We start from the raw sequence: 16,110 nt of genomic DNA, 5'->3' as shown, positions 1-16,110 counted from the left end.
TTCTGATACGTCAGGGCTTGTAAAAGGTATTTTTCTAGTTGGCAGTGGCAAAGAAGGTGTCAAGATGCAAAGTAGCACAGGGAGATAGAAACTTTTTATTAAAAGTCATGCTCATCCTTCCTCCCTCCCCAAAAATTTCCTTTAAAAAGGCAAGAAAAGACTACACTGGAAAAAAAAAAAGGGGGGGGGCGGAATCTATCTGTGCTGCAGTCAGAGCCAGAAGTTATAGGTCTCTGAAATTAAATCAGGCTGTCAAACATAAGTCAGGCTCTTCACCTCTTCCATCTTCAATATCAGTTCTTCAGACTCCTTTAAGAGTACAAGTGGATACTTCTCCCTCATAAACGTGCAGAGCACACCATCAGTCTGATTTTAGCATTTAGCACTTGCTTTAATTTTATTAACTCTGTTTAACTATTATTTTAAATAACTTTATATATAAAAGGGCGATCCATTAAACCAATTCTGCCTGCTTATGCAAGTACCAACTTATTTTACCACATAGAATTATGAGGTTTTGAAACTTACCCTGATGACATTGTACCTGTTGAAGATCCCACCAGCATTTCCACCATCCCGATGCTCCCGAATTGTACTTTGCATCTACATAAACACCACAACCAAATGTTCAGCACAGAAAGCTTGCTAGCAAGTCAAAACATTCATGCAATATCTCAGTATGTCACTGGCAAGAACAGAAAATCTTGATTGAAAATTAATTAAAAGGTGTTAAAAAAAACACGACTCAATTTTAAACTGAGATACACCCTTATTTCTCAGGCATCCAGTGCACTATGCTGTTCCACACAGAGAACCTGGATGATGCAATTATCCAATCTTGTAATAAAATCTACACAGAAAAAAGGAGACTAGTGACACTTGCAATAAAATAATATGCAACTAGAAGACCTGCCTTAGATTAGAAAAAAAAAAATGAAAATGAATCTACAAAAAGATCATTTTGGAGTAACAACTGATATGTTTCTAGTGAGTACAGTTTGTATTTCTTAGTAATAGGAAAATGCTTGCACTATAAATTTTCCTTTCATTAGCAGTCCCTGAGAATTTCAACAGTTTCATCATGTCTTTTTCCAGAGGTATTTATAGCTACAGCAACAACATTTAGTAACAGCTCAAATAAATATCGCAATTTACTACAGCAGAAAAGTGACCCTTTCTGTCAGAAAAAAATATATAAAAGATCTGCACAAACTCCAGTTTACAGAGTTACTAATTGAAAATATTCCAGGCTAAACCAGCAGCAATCGTGAATATCTAGACTTTTTAAAAGATTCCGAACACTTCTGTGCTACAGTGTAGGAACATTACAGAAATAGCAAATGCACAGTAAAATAAAGTTTCTTCCAAACACAACTCCTCAGGAAGTCTCTTCTGTCATGATTTTTCTTCCAAAATGGTATCTGCTTGTAGCTCATTTAAATAAAAAAATGTGTGTGTGAGGCAAAATTACAGTCAACTCTCAATTATCCGAGAGCTGTTTATCTGGGTTACAGATTAACTAAGCCACTGAGACAAGAAAAAACAAGCTGGTTCACATGCAGAAACAGCCTGAGCACAGAGAATGCCCACAGACTGGCCAGGCCTTGGTCCCCTGGTCTTCACTCACAGCCTGTGACTTTCACAGGTCCATTCATCTCCAGAAAGCTGTGGAACCCCTTGCTATGAGATGACATCCAAAACACAACACCAAAAAGGCAAAATCGCATAACACTAAGTGAGCAAACAGACCACTTCCTAAAAAAAAATAGCAGAATACAGCAAAATAATTTCCATCATTGCTCTATATAAAAAGACAAATGAAGAGCCCTAAACTTCATGCAATTCATACACCAAAGCATAATTTTTCACTTTCAACATGTGTTGCATGCTTTAGCTCTGAGGGGTTATAAGTGAAGAGAGCCACTGGAGCATCAAGAAAGGTACTTGCAATACCTCCTCTTCTACAGACTGATATTCCTTATCGTCAGGAGCAAGGTCAAGGAGAATGGTTCCCTGACTCACACAGTGGAAAGTCAAATAGGGATTGGTGCCTGCAAAGAGGAGGAATTAAAGGAATAAAAATCAACAGGGGAAAACAATACCAGCTCTATTTGTATCCAGCATCATCATTATTCTTCTTAAATAACCCCAGCACAGCAGGAAATTCAAAAGAAACAAAAGGCAGAAGCACAACCTTGAAAAGATGAAGTGTTTTTGTTACTAGCAGAGGCTTTAAAAGAGGAGGACAAATGCATGTGGGACATAACTGCATTTTATTGTTTCCACTTTCAAGAAAAGTATCTGAGAAGCATGGGGCAGCAAAAAACTCCATCAGGTCCTCACTTCAGGATACAAGTGGCCTGTGGGCACCTGTGTAGCGTAAATCAATCCATGAGCTCCTGCCTGGGTGAAACAGAGTCCATGGAAATGGGTACAGCCTCCACAAGTGCCTCAGGGCACTCCACTCTGGAAAGGCAAGTGATCACTCTGTCCTTTATCTCCTCAGTATGTTCTTTACCTGTTGCAACCCACCCAGTCATCAGGTCTGCCAGCAAGGACATTTTCCTGACATTTGGCTTCTTTCAAGTCCCGGTGACAATCCCTACATTTACAGAAGATGACTGCTGGGAGCCTGCTGTATGCTACACTTAAAGTAACCAGCAAAAGTTTCATATTTACCTTGCTGCCCTCCTAGAAGTCTCTCCACACCTTTTATTAATTTGTGGCGGTGTCCATATGCATTGATCCCAATTTCTTTAAGCTCCTCATGCCCCATGTCTGCCAACACATCCAGGGTTATCTGGAAAGGTGAAAGACCACAGAAATCACTTGTCAAACCTGACCTGACTCCCAAGGCTGAAGACTCATCAGTTCAGAAAATGGACTGTATTCATCCTAAAACCAAGAGACCATATATGTCTTGCTGCACTTCTAATTGCTGCCACCTTCTAGCAAGACTCTCCCTATCACAGGACCATACTCAGATGCTACAGCATGAAGCTGTGCAACAGTTCTACTTCTCTTGCAGCAATTACATGAGCTGGTTTTCACAGGAGGTTCTCAACAACACACTTACTTTTGTAGAAGGAGCATGCATGAAAATGCTGGGGCAAATTTGGGAATATTTTTGAAGCATTCAAAGTTTCATATTGTTTCACTACACAAAGAGAAGTGAATATTTCACAGGCTTACTAATAAAGGTTGTGTTTCACATCAACATTATTATGACGTGTACTATTACTGTGTGCATATATGCCCATGTGCACTTGCATGTGTATCAAACCAGTGAGCCAGCTAAGTCATGCTCAACTATTCCACTATTTTTGGAAATAATTAGCCTAGTGAGGACACATACAACTATTCATTTGGTTGCAATATATGAATACATCTACAATCACTTGACTGGGTTTTAAATTTCAAGGTCACAGAGATTATTGGTGGAAGAAGAAAGGTAATAAAACATTATGTCAAATAAACTTTTTTTTTTTTAAAGAACAGGAGATAAAGGCTAAATAAAGCATACATTTTTATTAGTATAAAGCCATTGTCCACTGAGGTGGTCCTGTGAAAACCAAAAATGCTTCATCTGGAGGAGATAATTATATAAAATCTACTTCCAAATTTCCACATTAAACTAGAATGGGAAGCTCAGGAAATAATGGGAAACCATATAACTCGATTCAATAGAAGCTGGATTGTTAGCACAACTGGACTTGAAGGTATGAACTCTGTCCACTACAAACTGAATATCATTAATTCAAAAGAAAGCAGATCAGGCAAGGAATCAAAAGCTACACTGAACATCTGTCCAATTGAGCAGATAACAATCCTACTGGGATTCCTGTGGAAAAGGCACTGAAGACATTCATCACAGGCAGCAGAACATTAAAAAAATACAGAAGAAATCCAGATATTAGAAAGCATCAGCACCAATCCAGTATGAACAGGAGGCTAGAGCCAAGGTGAAAAAGTGCACATGAAGGTACTGCAGTGCTTGGAAAAAGCAGCTTAAAGCAGTAAGCTTAAGGATGCTGAGCTTGTTTTCACTACAAAGAGGAGCTAAACGGTTTCAAAATGATGAATGAATATACTGAATCCTATTTGCGTTATTAAATCTTATTATGCAGGGTGAGACCTTAAAAAGAGGTTAGGAGCTAAGGAAGCAAAAGTAGAACAAAACCAACATGGTAACAGGAAGGTGTGAAAAATAATAAGAAAAAAGAAATGTGAGTAGAATACAGGCTGGTTTGAGGTTGGTTTGCTTCTTAATAGAAGCAGTTCCAAATTAAAGAGCTTGTACTTCATATATGATGGGAAAAAAGATATGGCGTTTAACTTTGGGGAGATACCTCCTATAATGTGTCATGGAAAGAGTCAGAACGTTTTCTGTAAGCAACATGTTACATTTTGAACATTTATTTCCTGACCCCTCATAAAAGATTAGCAGCAGAGGCCTGGGAAAAAAAATAGTCATCAAATCCAATCTTATATCTTTCACTTCCACTACTGTGTCCATCTCACTCATGCAAACAAATATTTAACTGTAACGTGTTAAATTTAAGAAACAGTACATTAAAAAGTCTACAAATACATTAGAGGTACTTCTGCTCACAAAGGTAATGTAAGCTTGATAAACTGTTACATTAGTTGTATTCTCATATACTGTGAATTACTGATAAATCTGCAGGGTTTTTTTTCGCCTATCTCTGAATTCCATTTGAACCTTGCAACACCCAGTTAATGCTATAGTTCTGCTCATGTAGGAAACACAGTTTCTACATTCTCTAGTGTGACTACGCCCTGGTAAACTGGATCTTTATTTCAGCTTATAGTCAGACTGGAGGGTTTCCTAGATCTAACCAAAGCATCACATGCAGCACTACAGGTAGTCAAAGCCTTGTCTGGATATCAAGACTGCTGAAGGACAAGTGCAGGTGACATTCCAACATAACACCACCATGTTCAAAGTTCACAAGGTCCAGTGTAACTCTCAGCAGTCATCATCATCATGTATGCATAAGAAAGCAAAAGACACTGGAAATCTGAAGCAAACAACAGAAGACATTTTCAGGGGTTTCTCAACTTCACCATAAAGCGTTTGGTGACTCATTTGCAGTTTTCTGGGACAGACATGTTTTTCTGTTTTCCTTTTTAAATTTGGGAAATAAAATGTCACACAAATTTATTAGATTAGCCTATGTTTCATACATACAAACAGATATGAGGCTTGCCACTGACCTGTTCTGTCTCAAAGATGTCCCGAAGGTGTTCAAGACCCAGGCTTTTTAGGAACTGAGTAATGTTCATGTCAAGACCAGAAACTATAAGAGAAGAAACAAGTCATTATCTCTTATGTACCCAAATTTAAAAACAAACTATGAAAAATCACAAAACAACTATTAAGAAGCACAAACCATCTGTGGCAAATTGCTCATATTGCAAAGAGAAGGAAAGGAAGGGTGGGTGTATTTTTTGCTATGTAATCACCTAGATGCTGACATAGAGCATACATTCCAGATACTAATCAAAGGGTTTAAAAAGCCTTAGTGAAATCTCCCAGCCATCACAATCATAATTCCTTCATCAAAATAATTCTCGTTGGATTTTCTGTATAAAATCAACAACAAACATCTGGGCACATAATCAGGCCTTTGTAATCAGACCTAATCACTGATAGCAAACAGACGAACAGCCAACAATGCTGCTGGCAGAGGACATGAGAACAGAGCAAGCATCAGACACTTTGCAACACAGGTAACAGTGGAAGCTGTACAATATTTTCTGGCTAGTCAGAAACACTTTTCAGATAAAGCGAGGCCTATTGTGATACTAAGCTACTGTACTTCTGGCAATGTAAACTTGTCCAGCAGCAAATGCACCTTCTCCTTCTTTCCTTTCAGTTCCTGCTGCTCCATCACCAGCGTTTGACGCCCCTCCTACAGCCAGTTCTGCCAGTGGCCCGGTCAGGTTATCTATGCTGCTGGCAGCGGAGAGGCAGGATGGTGTAGATGCTGGTGAGATCAGGGAGGCACTAACGACAGTGGCTTGAGGCTTAAAGCACGTAGGCAAAGCTTCTGGAGGCATTGCATCTATCAGTAAAGCTCGGATATCATCAGCCTGAAAAAACAGAAGGAAAATTCAACACGAGGTTCTATTATCACAAGACACGGATCTCTGGAAATAATTTTTCTTTTAATTTGTTTTAATTGATTGCTCTGTTCTTCCATTAAAAAGAAAACTGCCAACTTTTGTAACACAGGAATTCATGGTTGCAAGAACATTCTGATTCACTGCTCAGACACAGGTACATCAGGTTCTCCCCATTTGTAAAGGTATGTAAAAAGGCACATCTAATTTCCTTTCTGACAAAATGATTCTATAGGTATTAAAGCCAGGAACAGCAATGCAGCAACTTTATATGAAATCCTTCACAACCCAGGCCAGGCAATGCCATGTCATTTTGCACTGGATCAAGGTTCCAATGAAAGAACTAGCAGGTAGGTTGGACTAGATGATCTTCCAGTCCTGACCATTCTGGGACTCTGTAATTACCACTGCCTTTGCTATAATCACATCTTACAGTGTTATAAAAAAACCCAACCAACCAACCAACCAACCAATCAACCAAACAAAAACCAAACAAATAAAACAAAACCACAAAAGAAGACAAGAGCTCCAGGAGAAATATGAACTTAGCTAACCATTGGATTTAACATTTGTTGACTAAATTAAGCAGGACCCTCACCTTTAAGAATTTCCTTCTTGCATGTTCCTGCAGAACATGATTAAGACATCCTTATTGTCTCCTTGAGACATGACATGGTTTTCATATCCCTTATCACAAAGCAAGCTTTCTAGAGCTCAAATTATTCTGGAGGATATTTCTTGAACTCTCTATCAATCAAATCAATCACTGGCCTTAAAATATACTGGTGCTATAACCAGACACAGCATGCAATTTGGTTGCATTATCTGTTCCACCAAGACCGTTCATATAACCTTATTAGGCTTTTAACCAGCCACCACTGCTACCACTAACAAGAACCATAGAAAGCCACTTCACACGCAGAGCAAATCCTCCAGAGTGGCCTGTGGCTGGCATGCTAACGTTAACTTACTGTTGCCAGGTCTAGTGGTGTCTGACCCTCTTGATTCTTCATGGTTGGATCTGCTCCATGAGCTAAGAGCAGAGCACAGAGCTGTGTCCTTCCTTTCTGTGCAGCTTCATGCAATGGTGTGAATGCCCACTTATCTGTTGCATTTACGCATGTATTGTATTTGATCAACAGCGCTGCTATATCCACATGCTGGAAAACACAAGAGGATCTTAATCAGCATGACACTGATAAAATACATATTTTCTTTCTTGTGCTGGAGGTAACGGTGCTTAGAGACATCTGTAATTTCTCTTTCCTTTAACTCACTTCTCTGTCATTGTAGCAGTGCACCTCTTCAGGTACCACTTTATACTGCAGATACACAGATATCAGCTACACACAAATACAGATCATCTGTATCTGTGCACTACCAGATCATTCACCAGCGCGTGTATAATTTGGATCAGGGACAGAATTATATTGCTGCTAAATCACCACAAGTACATCTCATGAAGTTTGTGTCAACTGCAGGAGCAAACATGATACTTTATCCATCATCAAACTGGTAAAAGTTAACTGTCAAAAGATTTGTACAAAAATCTGAATGGGCAACACAAATTTACAGGGCTGTGACATTTGTGATACGATACTAGAAGCTCTAAAGCTCAATGTGTTGTACTGTTGTGCCACCACTTAGATGTCAGTACACAGAAGTCTTCATTGTACTTTATTTCTTCCTTGCAAGACCTTGAACCCATTCCTGGCAGCACAAATTTGTTCCTTCTCCAATCATATTTTGTGAGAGAACTATAATTGATAAAATGCACTATGAGTGTCATAAAGGACAACTGTTTTACATGGGCTATAAAATAATGATCTCATAACCCTACACTTCGATCAATATCCCATCCCTAAAGTCTCCCAAGTTAAAATAAGAGAACAGAAAACTGGCAAATAAAATTTTTGGCTGCCTCTGACCAGTAAAATTACTTATGCAATACAGCTAAGAAATAAAAAAGCACATAGTCAGAATGATTAAGTAGGAGCATGAAACACTGAAATCGTAAGCAGAAGCGCAAGACTTGCCAATGGATTTCATTTTTCCTCTCAATGGCAATTAAGTGACTTTCAGCAGCTCTCATAAAAGGCTTTGCTCTCAGAATCTAAGTGTGATTTGAAAAGGCTGCTGACCTCATTTTTCCTCTCCGCCGAACTTTTAAAGTAGTTGCTGCTCCTGTGACTTTTCTGCCCCATGAAACCCTATGGGGGGACACGCAGCATGAAGTGCTAGGTGGGAGAAGTGAAGATACATAAAATAATTCTCTGTTACTTCTAATCCTTCAGCTGCATTTGAAGTTTTTTGCTCTTTAGGACGCTGGTGTCCCCGACTGACGTAGAGAACCAATGCAAATGATGCAGGCTGAACTTCATTCATACACTCTCTTTAAAAACAAGGTGAACACTGTACTTATTTCATCTGGCTCTCAAATAAAAGCAATCATGAGCCTATTAGGATAATTTCTCCCTGGTTTTGCTCTTCTTGGGCCAGGGAGTAACAAAGCATACCATGAGACCATCAAGAACACTGCTTCTTGAGCTTCATGTCCTCTGTCTGACCGTAAGCATGCTGCTAGGAGCTTCTCCAGCACTGTTTCCGTACAATTGTTCACAAGAGATTTCCTTCTCACTTCATCCACAATTAACAACTGCTTATAAGTAATCTATGAAGCATCTGTGCAACAGCTATGCACACAAATGTTTCCTCCTATATGGAGGAAGGAGGGTCTGCCTCATCCAAAATGGTTTGAATCAGCCACTGCACCCCCACTGCAGTAGTAAGCTTGCCCAGGAGGACACCTATACTACAAACTCAGTGGCCTTTCAACACTTCAGCTTTAGCTCCCCACCAGAGACCAGCTGTAACAGACCTTCACTTCCCTGTCATCACCTGTTCTCTTCCTTTCATCCAAGTCTTTCAGTGATAGTTTGAAGTCTTTCCTGTTTCAACAGTCACCCCAAATTTAACACTGTTCAATGCTGCTTGCCTCCATAAAAACTATGTTCTAGTGATCTTTCCAAACTGCAGCTTTTAACTGCTACAGCACACTTGAATCTGTGTCTTATTTAGATCTGTAGGACTGCAAACAGGACTTAGAGCAGCACCTTAGCCCAACAAATATTTCACATCATCAAAACCTGAGCTATGTTCACAGCAAAACAGCTGCAAAATAATTGGCTTTGGATATGATTTTAAGGAGTTCCTTGCTCGTCTACTCATGGTAAGAATGTCTGCACCTACCCCATAGGACGCTGCATTGTGTAGGGGGATTAATCCCCCTTTGTCCTGGGCATTAACATCAGCACCATGCTCAAGAAGGTATTCAGCTACTTCCAGATTGTTGTAACCAGCTGTAGAAAATGCATAGGAAAAGAAACTGGGTATTAGGAGAGGTAAACTAAACAAAAATAATTAGGTAGAAAAGCTAAAGCAATTTTTTTTACTGCAAAAGCTCCTCTTTCCTAGTAACAATATCACCTCCTGAAATATGGCTGCCACAGGTAACAATTCGCTGTACTGGACAATTCTCTGAGAAACTCCTACAATACCAATCCTGGTTTTGGTGATTAACTTCTGTAGCCTTACCATAAATATAGAAGCCTTCAAAATCTGGTGAGTCACTCACCTGCAAGATGTAGTGGTGTTGAATTTCTTCCCTGGGTGTCTCTGCAATTGATATTTTCTTGAGTACATAGCTTCTGAACTCGTGCCAAGCACCCCTTCTTGGCAGCATCTAGCAAGGCAGCATCTCCTCGCAGTAAGTCCTGGATATCTGTGTCACCTTCTTTCACCAAATCTAGCGGAGTGTTCCCATCTCGATTCTTTTTTGTTGGATCAGCTCCATGCTGCCAAGAGTAAAGTGGAATGCTACTGTCATAACCATGTGCAGAGCAGTGCACATAAGTGTGCCATTATTCTGTGGCACAAGACAGGAGGCAGGGGATTTTGCTGACCAGCCATCATGAAGTAACAACAGTATAGATCAGTAGGCACATGAGAATAAATCCAGGAGGCTGAGGCCTAAAGCACTAGTCTGCAACACAGCTGTGTGAATCCTAACTCCACAGGCAAGAATGGCAGCCCTCTGCAAGAGCTGCCACTGTTCTACTTGCAACTGCAGTATGTTCAGGAGCATATATACCCTGCATATATCTATACTGTCACAGCAGATGTTAAAGAAAAGCCATCTGCAAATACCTTGCCAGCCAGTCCCTTCTTTCTCCTGCAAACCGGCTGGCAGAGGTGTTCCCTCAGCACACCTTTCTGAGCCAATGAAGCCAGGCCCTGTGTTTCACTAAATGCCACCCTGCTATTGAAAGGCACTTGTTTCAGCAGGGAACTAGAAAAATACCAATTTCTACACTTTCCAGTAGACAACAGCACCATCTTAAGCAGTCTACAGGTCCTGGAAAGCGCTGAAGAAAACATTTTGTTGGGAAAGTGGATTTAGATGACTGCTGGAGTTATCTGTGCTGGTAAAACATGCAGATCAGCCAGTGATAACACTACAGTACTGGAGCACGGGACAAGGAGGGGAACATATCCAGCATATGATGCGAGTCATGACCACATACAATTTTGTGGGAGGACGGCTCCTGCCTTACTCATTCTCAGCAGCAGCAGGAAAAACCAAAGATAGGTAAGGCAGAGGCAGCATTCTCTGGCTGGCCCCTTCAGAATAATCAAACACAGTTGTCCAAGCCCTGCCAGCAAGCCTACCCTGCCATTTCTCACAGGGGATGCTGGCAAAGCTGTGTTAGTGTGAGCCACAGGGAATAAGCTGGGGATGGGGAGAGCAGAAGGCATTAACTGCCTTGTCTTTGGAAGCAGCACAGCAATGTGTGGCAATTTTAAAGAAAGGTGTTGAAAAAAGAAAGTATCTCCAAATGCCTGTACATTTTTTTTTCCTTCTTTTAGCAGATCAGGACAGAAAGAGGAGTTAAGTCAGGAGGAGTTAAGCTCAACATCCAGGGCTCAGCAGAACTGACAGCACTGCCAGCTGGCATAAGAGACACAGCAGGAGAAGTGCTGTGCAAACTGCAGCATGAGCACATATCCACTGACACCCAGAGCCTTTACAAAACTGTGTCACCTAAGGGCGTATTTAGCTCTTGCGGAAGTGTGATTTCAAAAAGAAAGATTTCAGCACTTTTCTGTTTGCTGTTGTACGTCCATTGAGGATCCTTTGAAGACAAAAAATGGCTGCATTCCCAGTGGAATGATCAGAAAACTCCAGAAACCTCCAGTATCTATAAAGTGCTGCTGTGCTTGAGAGTTAATGAGTGCTCCCATAGCCTGAACTAACATCTGTATCCAGGTGTTGCTACCAGGACCATCATCATGCCTGTTCCACAGACACCTTCGAATATATTCTGTTTTCTACTGTAGATGTGTTTCGAACTGATGTTCTACCCCCTCTGAATGTTTTTTTGGTAATCAAATGAAATAATGAATGAGATAGGAGGTAAATAGCAGGGCTTTGCAACAGTAAATGAAAAGAAGTGGACAGGGAAAAGCTTCATCATTTTAAGATGATCCATACTTACTCCTATTTTAAACACTGTGCTTCAGTGGGGCATGAAGTAGACAAGGCTAAAACAGGAAATAGGATTGGCAGGAAATTCTACTCTAGCACCTTCTTTTCCTCTCTCATGACAGGATGTGAACTTATGTTAAGTCGTCTCTCAAACTCCAAACTCACGTTTCTCACTGGAAACACATTGGCATCACCTCAAGCTTTTTACAGGCTCTACCACTAATTATAATGAATATGTATTCCACAGTATACTAACATACATTTCCTCCAGGAGCTTGATAAATTATACATAACTGTTTTAGATTTCTCACACAGCAGACATCAGTTAGAACCCACCTTCATCTATTGCTCTGTAACATATTCTTGCGTATTTACAAAGGTTTACTCAATTGCAGTAACTGTTCCAGAGAAGGACAAAAAGGATAAGGTGGGGGTTTTGTATTTTTACACAAATTCAGCTGCTTCTTCCAGTGTGAGAGTCTTGTTCTACTTGGTTAACAGCATTAATACACGTACTGGAAAAAGTAACTGTGCTGATGATTCTAAGTGAACTGACGTTACACAAGAAACCATCTGACAACTGTAAGATCAAAATAGATTTGAAGACACCATAAAAAACTCACTGAATGCCATTAGCTTTGGATTAATTAATCTTCAGCAAAAATAAACACCCACACATTTAAAGACACATGTAAGACCTTTAGTACATACTTTTAAAAGCAGTTTGCAGATTTCGTATTTTCCTTTTGCTGCTGCTTCATGTAGAGGAGTGAATTTCCACAGGTCTGCCACGTTGACAGAAGCACCGTGCCTCACTAAGAGCTCAGCCACTTCGTAGTGTCCATAAGAACAGGCATTGTGCAGGGGAACTAAGCCACTAATAAAAAAAGAAAGTATTAATAGCTACAGAAAATCAGTATGCAATCATACAAAGTTCCAGTTGATAAAACTCCCACTTCCACCAGACATTATTGGTATCTTTCAGTCCTTCTAATTTTAATGGCTTTATTTCCCTGCTATTAAAACATCAATTAAAACTTCATTATCCTCCTTCAGTTCTCATTCACAAGACACTTAAATACTTAGCAAGCACCCATGTTACTACTTCCACAAGTAACTTCAACGCTGTTAAAAACAGTCAAAAACTAAATTTCAAGAATCACTGACGTTCTGACTTCAGATATTTGAGTGTAAATTTCAGAAAAGGTTTAACATTATACAACAGGTTTGAAGTACAGTTATTAGTAAGGACTGTACACCTGATAGATATAGAAAGATACCCAAACATTTATGTCAGGGACAGTATGAAAATTCAGTATTGGAAATGAATTATTCCTCCACCCTGAACCAATACATTGGAGTGAAAAATCGAACATAACCATGCTAGTTTACATGATTGTTTTGCAAACAATGCAAAAACCTGTAAATGGTTCTTATCATTTAACTGAATAAATAACTAACTTAATAATAAAAGCTACCTAACAGAATTAGAAAAATGACTAGAGATAACCCTGGTATTTTACCCCATACAATTAAGAACCAATTTTAGATCACCTGAAATAACTTAAAGGCTGCTTGTAAGCACAAGAAAATCTCCAAAATGGGCAAAAGGGAAAAGAGAAGGATCAGGTATTACAGTGCCAGATAGGTACTTGACAATGGCTTTGCCAGAAAGCCAAGTGTGCCTTAATGGTCTATAAATCTCCATACAGTGAATGCCAGGAACAATGCAGAACAAGAGGAAAGAAAATTCAAAAATTTAAAGAGAAAAACATAATGGTTACTGAAATCCAAAGCAAAATGAGTACGGGGGTAGAAATCTCACACTAACAGAAAACAGTGGAGTATATAATGGAATGAAATGTACCCTTTATCTTTGGCGTGCACATCCGCCCCGTGGTGCAGCAGATACTCTACCACTGATACACGGTTATATCCTGCAGCAAAGTGCAGTGGTGTTGAATGACGGCCTTCCAAATCTCTACAATTCACATTCTGAGGGCTGCAAAGTTGCTGCAAAGATAATAAAGAAAAATAAAGTACAGAACTAAACCAAACAAATAAAAACCATCACAAACCAAACAAAACCCAGTCAAACAAACAAAACCAAAAGAAAAACCCCAGACTACCTCCCCCAAATACCTCAACACAAAATTTGATCCATTTCTGCAACATTGCATCTGAGACCATTGAAGACATGACTGTGTGAAGAACTGGGAGACTGAACAACCAAGAACTTGAGAGAAACACCTCAAGCTATGTTAATATACTACTTTACAGGAAAAAGATGAAGATATTTGGCTTCCTGTTGTTTTACGACTTACTAGTCACCGGGCACTACTTGCACGACTCTTGTAGCAGAGGCTTCCACAAGCCTTGCACAGCAATGCAAAGTGGAAAATTAACACGAATTGCTCAAACCTACCTTCACAGTTTCCAAGTCCCCAGCTTTGGATGCTTCTAACAACCGATAATCCACATCAGATGTGCGCACAGGCGTACTTTCTACATAGGGGAAAGATGGTTTAGGATCACTTAGGATCATTAAGTTACATTAATTTGCATTCAACATGTTTTCCAAACTTGGGGGAAAAAAAAAGTCTGTCGTTGTTTGTAAAAATGCAACTGGAGCTGTGATGTTTGAGTTCATAATGCCTAAATGGCCAAATAAGGAGCCTCAGTTTCAGCATAAACCAGTTAGATTTAGACTCTACAGCTGACATTGTTCTGCCAAATGGAATTTCAAATGTTTGGTAAAAATGATCATTTCTCCATTTAAAAAAATCTATGTGTTCACTGGGACAGATGCAGAGTTTTGCTGAATATCAAAAGCACCTTTCTCAACAATTTCAGCAAACTGCATGAGGCACCAGTGCACAGCCAGGGTTACACATGTTCAATTCAGCAGCGGAATTACAGCCTTTGCCCTCTGCACTTGCGATCTGTCTTGTACCATGGGGCAGTGACAAGGGGCTGGGATTTCTAAGATGGCCCTGGCCACACAGTGACTGCTTGCTTTAGGATGCTCCAGTTGGGTACTGCACTTCATAGCAACAATGAGATCTGTCCCTCGTTATTAACACGGGAAGGTTAAAAATAGAATCAGAAGAATGACAATGGTGATTAACAGGAGGCCTTTAAAGAGACACATTTTTTTTCCTCTTTAAATTACTGTAAGATGATTACAAGTTTTGGCCTCAAACCTCTTTTTTTTTTTACCTCACTTCTCATTAGAAATATGGCTGTGAGAAACGAAGCATGCACTGAGGGAAGAGGAAGAAGTGGCTGGAAAGGAGCAGTGTCCCTAGAGCTCCTCAATACTGCTCAAAAAGGAGCTGAAACGGCAATCTTGATCACTTCATTTTTAATAGAAACTGTTTTCTATGGTAGAAGCCACCCTTCTCAAGCTCAAGGATTTATGGAATAGAAGTTTTGGCAGCATGTTGCCCAGTCAGTGGCAGAAATGACAGCCTAGTGGAAAACAAAAGGAGTAATGTGAACTTGGGGTTGCAAGAATGCTGTAAGAAAGTCAGAGTGTTGTAAAAGACTAAACTCATTCTAGATGGCAACACAACTCCATTAAAAATACTTAAAAGACCCCTTTAAACATAGAGAACTGGTACTATATCCTGGGAGCAAACTGCAGAGACAACGTGAGAAGGTACTTCCTACAGACTAACACAGTCTCTGCAGAATCCAGTGAATTCCTGACTTTGCAATATCACCTATGACATTTCACAGGAATGGAAAACAGGCAGAAGAGGATATTTGTTTTCTTAACTAGCTATCCTTACAGAAGGACGTCAATTTATCTGTTCACCTACTGCAGCCCTATTTTCTCTTCTTGATCAGTGTTTTGTGACCTTTTGTTACCTCCTTGCCTCCATACTCACTGCAGGAAGAGGATGAGGAGGAGGAAGAGAGAAGTAACTCCTACAAGCTCAACTGTTAGGCAAAGAAATGCTCTCCATTGAAGGAAAGGCTAAGAGAGTTCAGGGAAGAGGGACAGTGGCACCTTTAATACAGCCAAAGCTGTCAGCTCCTTTCCTCGAGTATACCTTGATCCCCTGCAGCAATTCCACAAGCAAGCAGTTGGACCTGATGTTCTTAAAGGTCTTTTCCAACTTGCTAAATGATTCTATGATTGTATGATTCTAAGTGATTCAAACACCTGCTGCAAGAGAAGTTTGGCAGCAGGGGTTGGACGCACATGTTAGTGACTGTGGGCAGTGCACAGCACGCATCTAATTCTTGTTGTTGGACTCTCTTCAGATTTCAGCTCACATCATCTTCATCTTATTTATTTGCCCTCCCTTGCTTTCCCCAACAGCACCACCATCTTGGTGTCCTGAGGCAGGGGGAGAATAGGTGAGGTTAAGTCCTGTACTGGATGCAAAGCTCCGCTCTCTTCTCTGGGC

General features: G+C 40.1%; 1 protein-coding gene across 1 annotated transcript in view; it reads right to left on the bottom strand.

The window, feature by feature from the left end:
• TNKS (tankyrase) overlaps positions 1-16,110 on the bottom strand; it is a 138,425-nt gene that overhangs the window by 9,672 nt on the left and 112,643 nt on the right. Inside the window, exons 13-23 of the mRNA XM_065837978.2 lie at positions 14,118-14,197; positions 13,560-13,705; positions 12,404-12,569; positions 9,782-10,001; positions 9,397-9,506; positions 7,119-7,307; positions 5,880-6,117; positions 5,239-5,321; positions 2,680-2,800; positions 1,954-2,051; positions 529-603 (exon numbers count right to left, since the gene is read on the bottom strand). Coding sequence (XP_065694050.1) covers positions 529-603; positions 1,954-2,051; positions 2,680-2,800; positions 5,239-5,321; positions 5,880-6,117; positions 7,119-7,307; positions 9,397-9,506; positions 9,782-10,001; positions 12,404-12,569; positions 13,560-13,705; positions 14,118-14,197 — 1,526 coding nt within the window. The remainder of the gene's footprint in view (positions 1-528; positions 604-1,953; positions 2,052-2,679; positions 2,801-5,238; positions 5,322-5,879; positions 6,118-7,118; positions 7,308-9,396; positions 9,507-9,781; positions 10,002-12,403; positions 12,570-13,559; positions 13,706-14,117; positions 14,198-16,110) is intronic.

This window comes from Patagioenas fasciata, chromosome 4 (assembly GCF_037038585.1).
Source record: "Patagioenas fasciata isolate bPatFas1 chromosome 4, bPatFas1.hap1, whole genome shotgun sequence".
In the NCBI taxonomy this organism is placed as follows: Eukaryota; Metazoa; Chordata; class Aves; order Columbiformes; family Columbidae; genus Patagioenas; species Patagioenas fasciata.
Note: the sequence above shows the minus strand (reverse complement) of the source record. Positions and strands in the feature narration are given on the sequence as shown.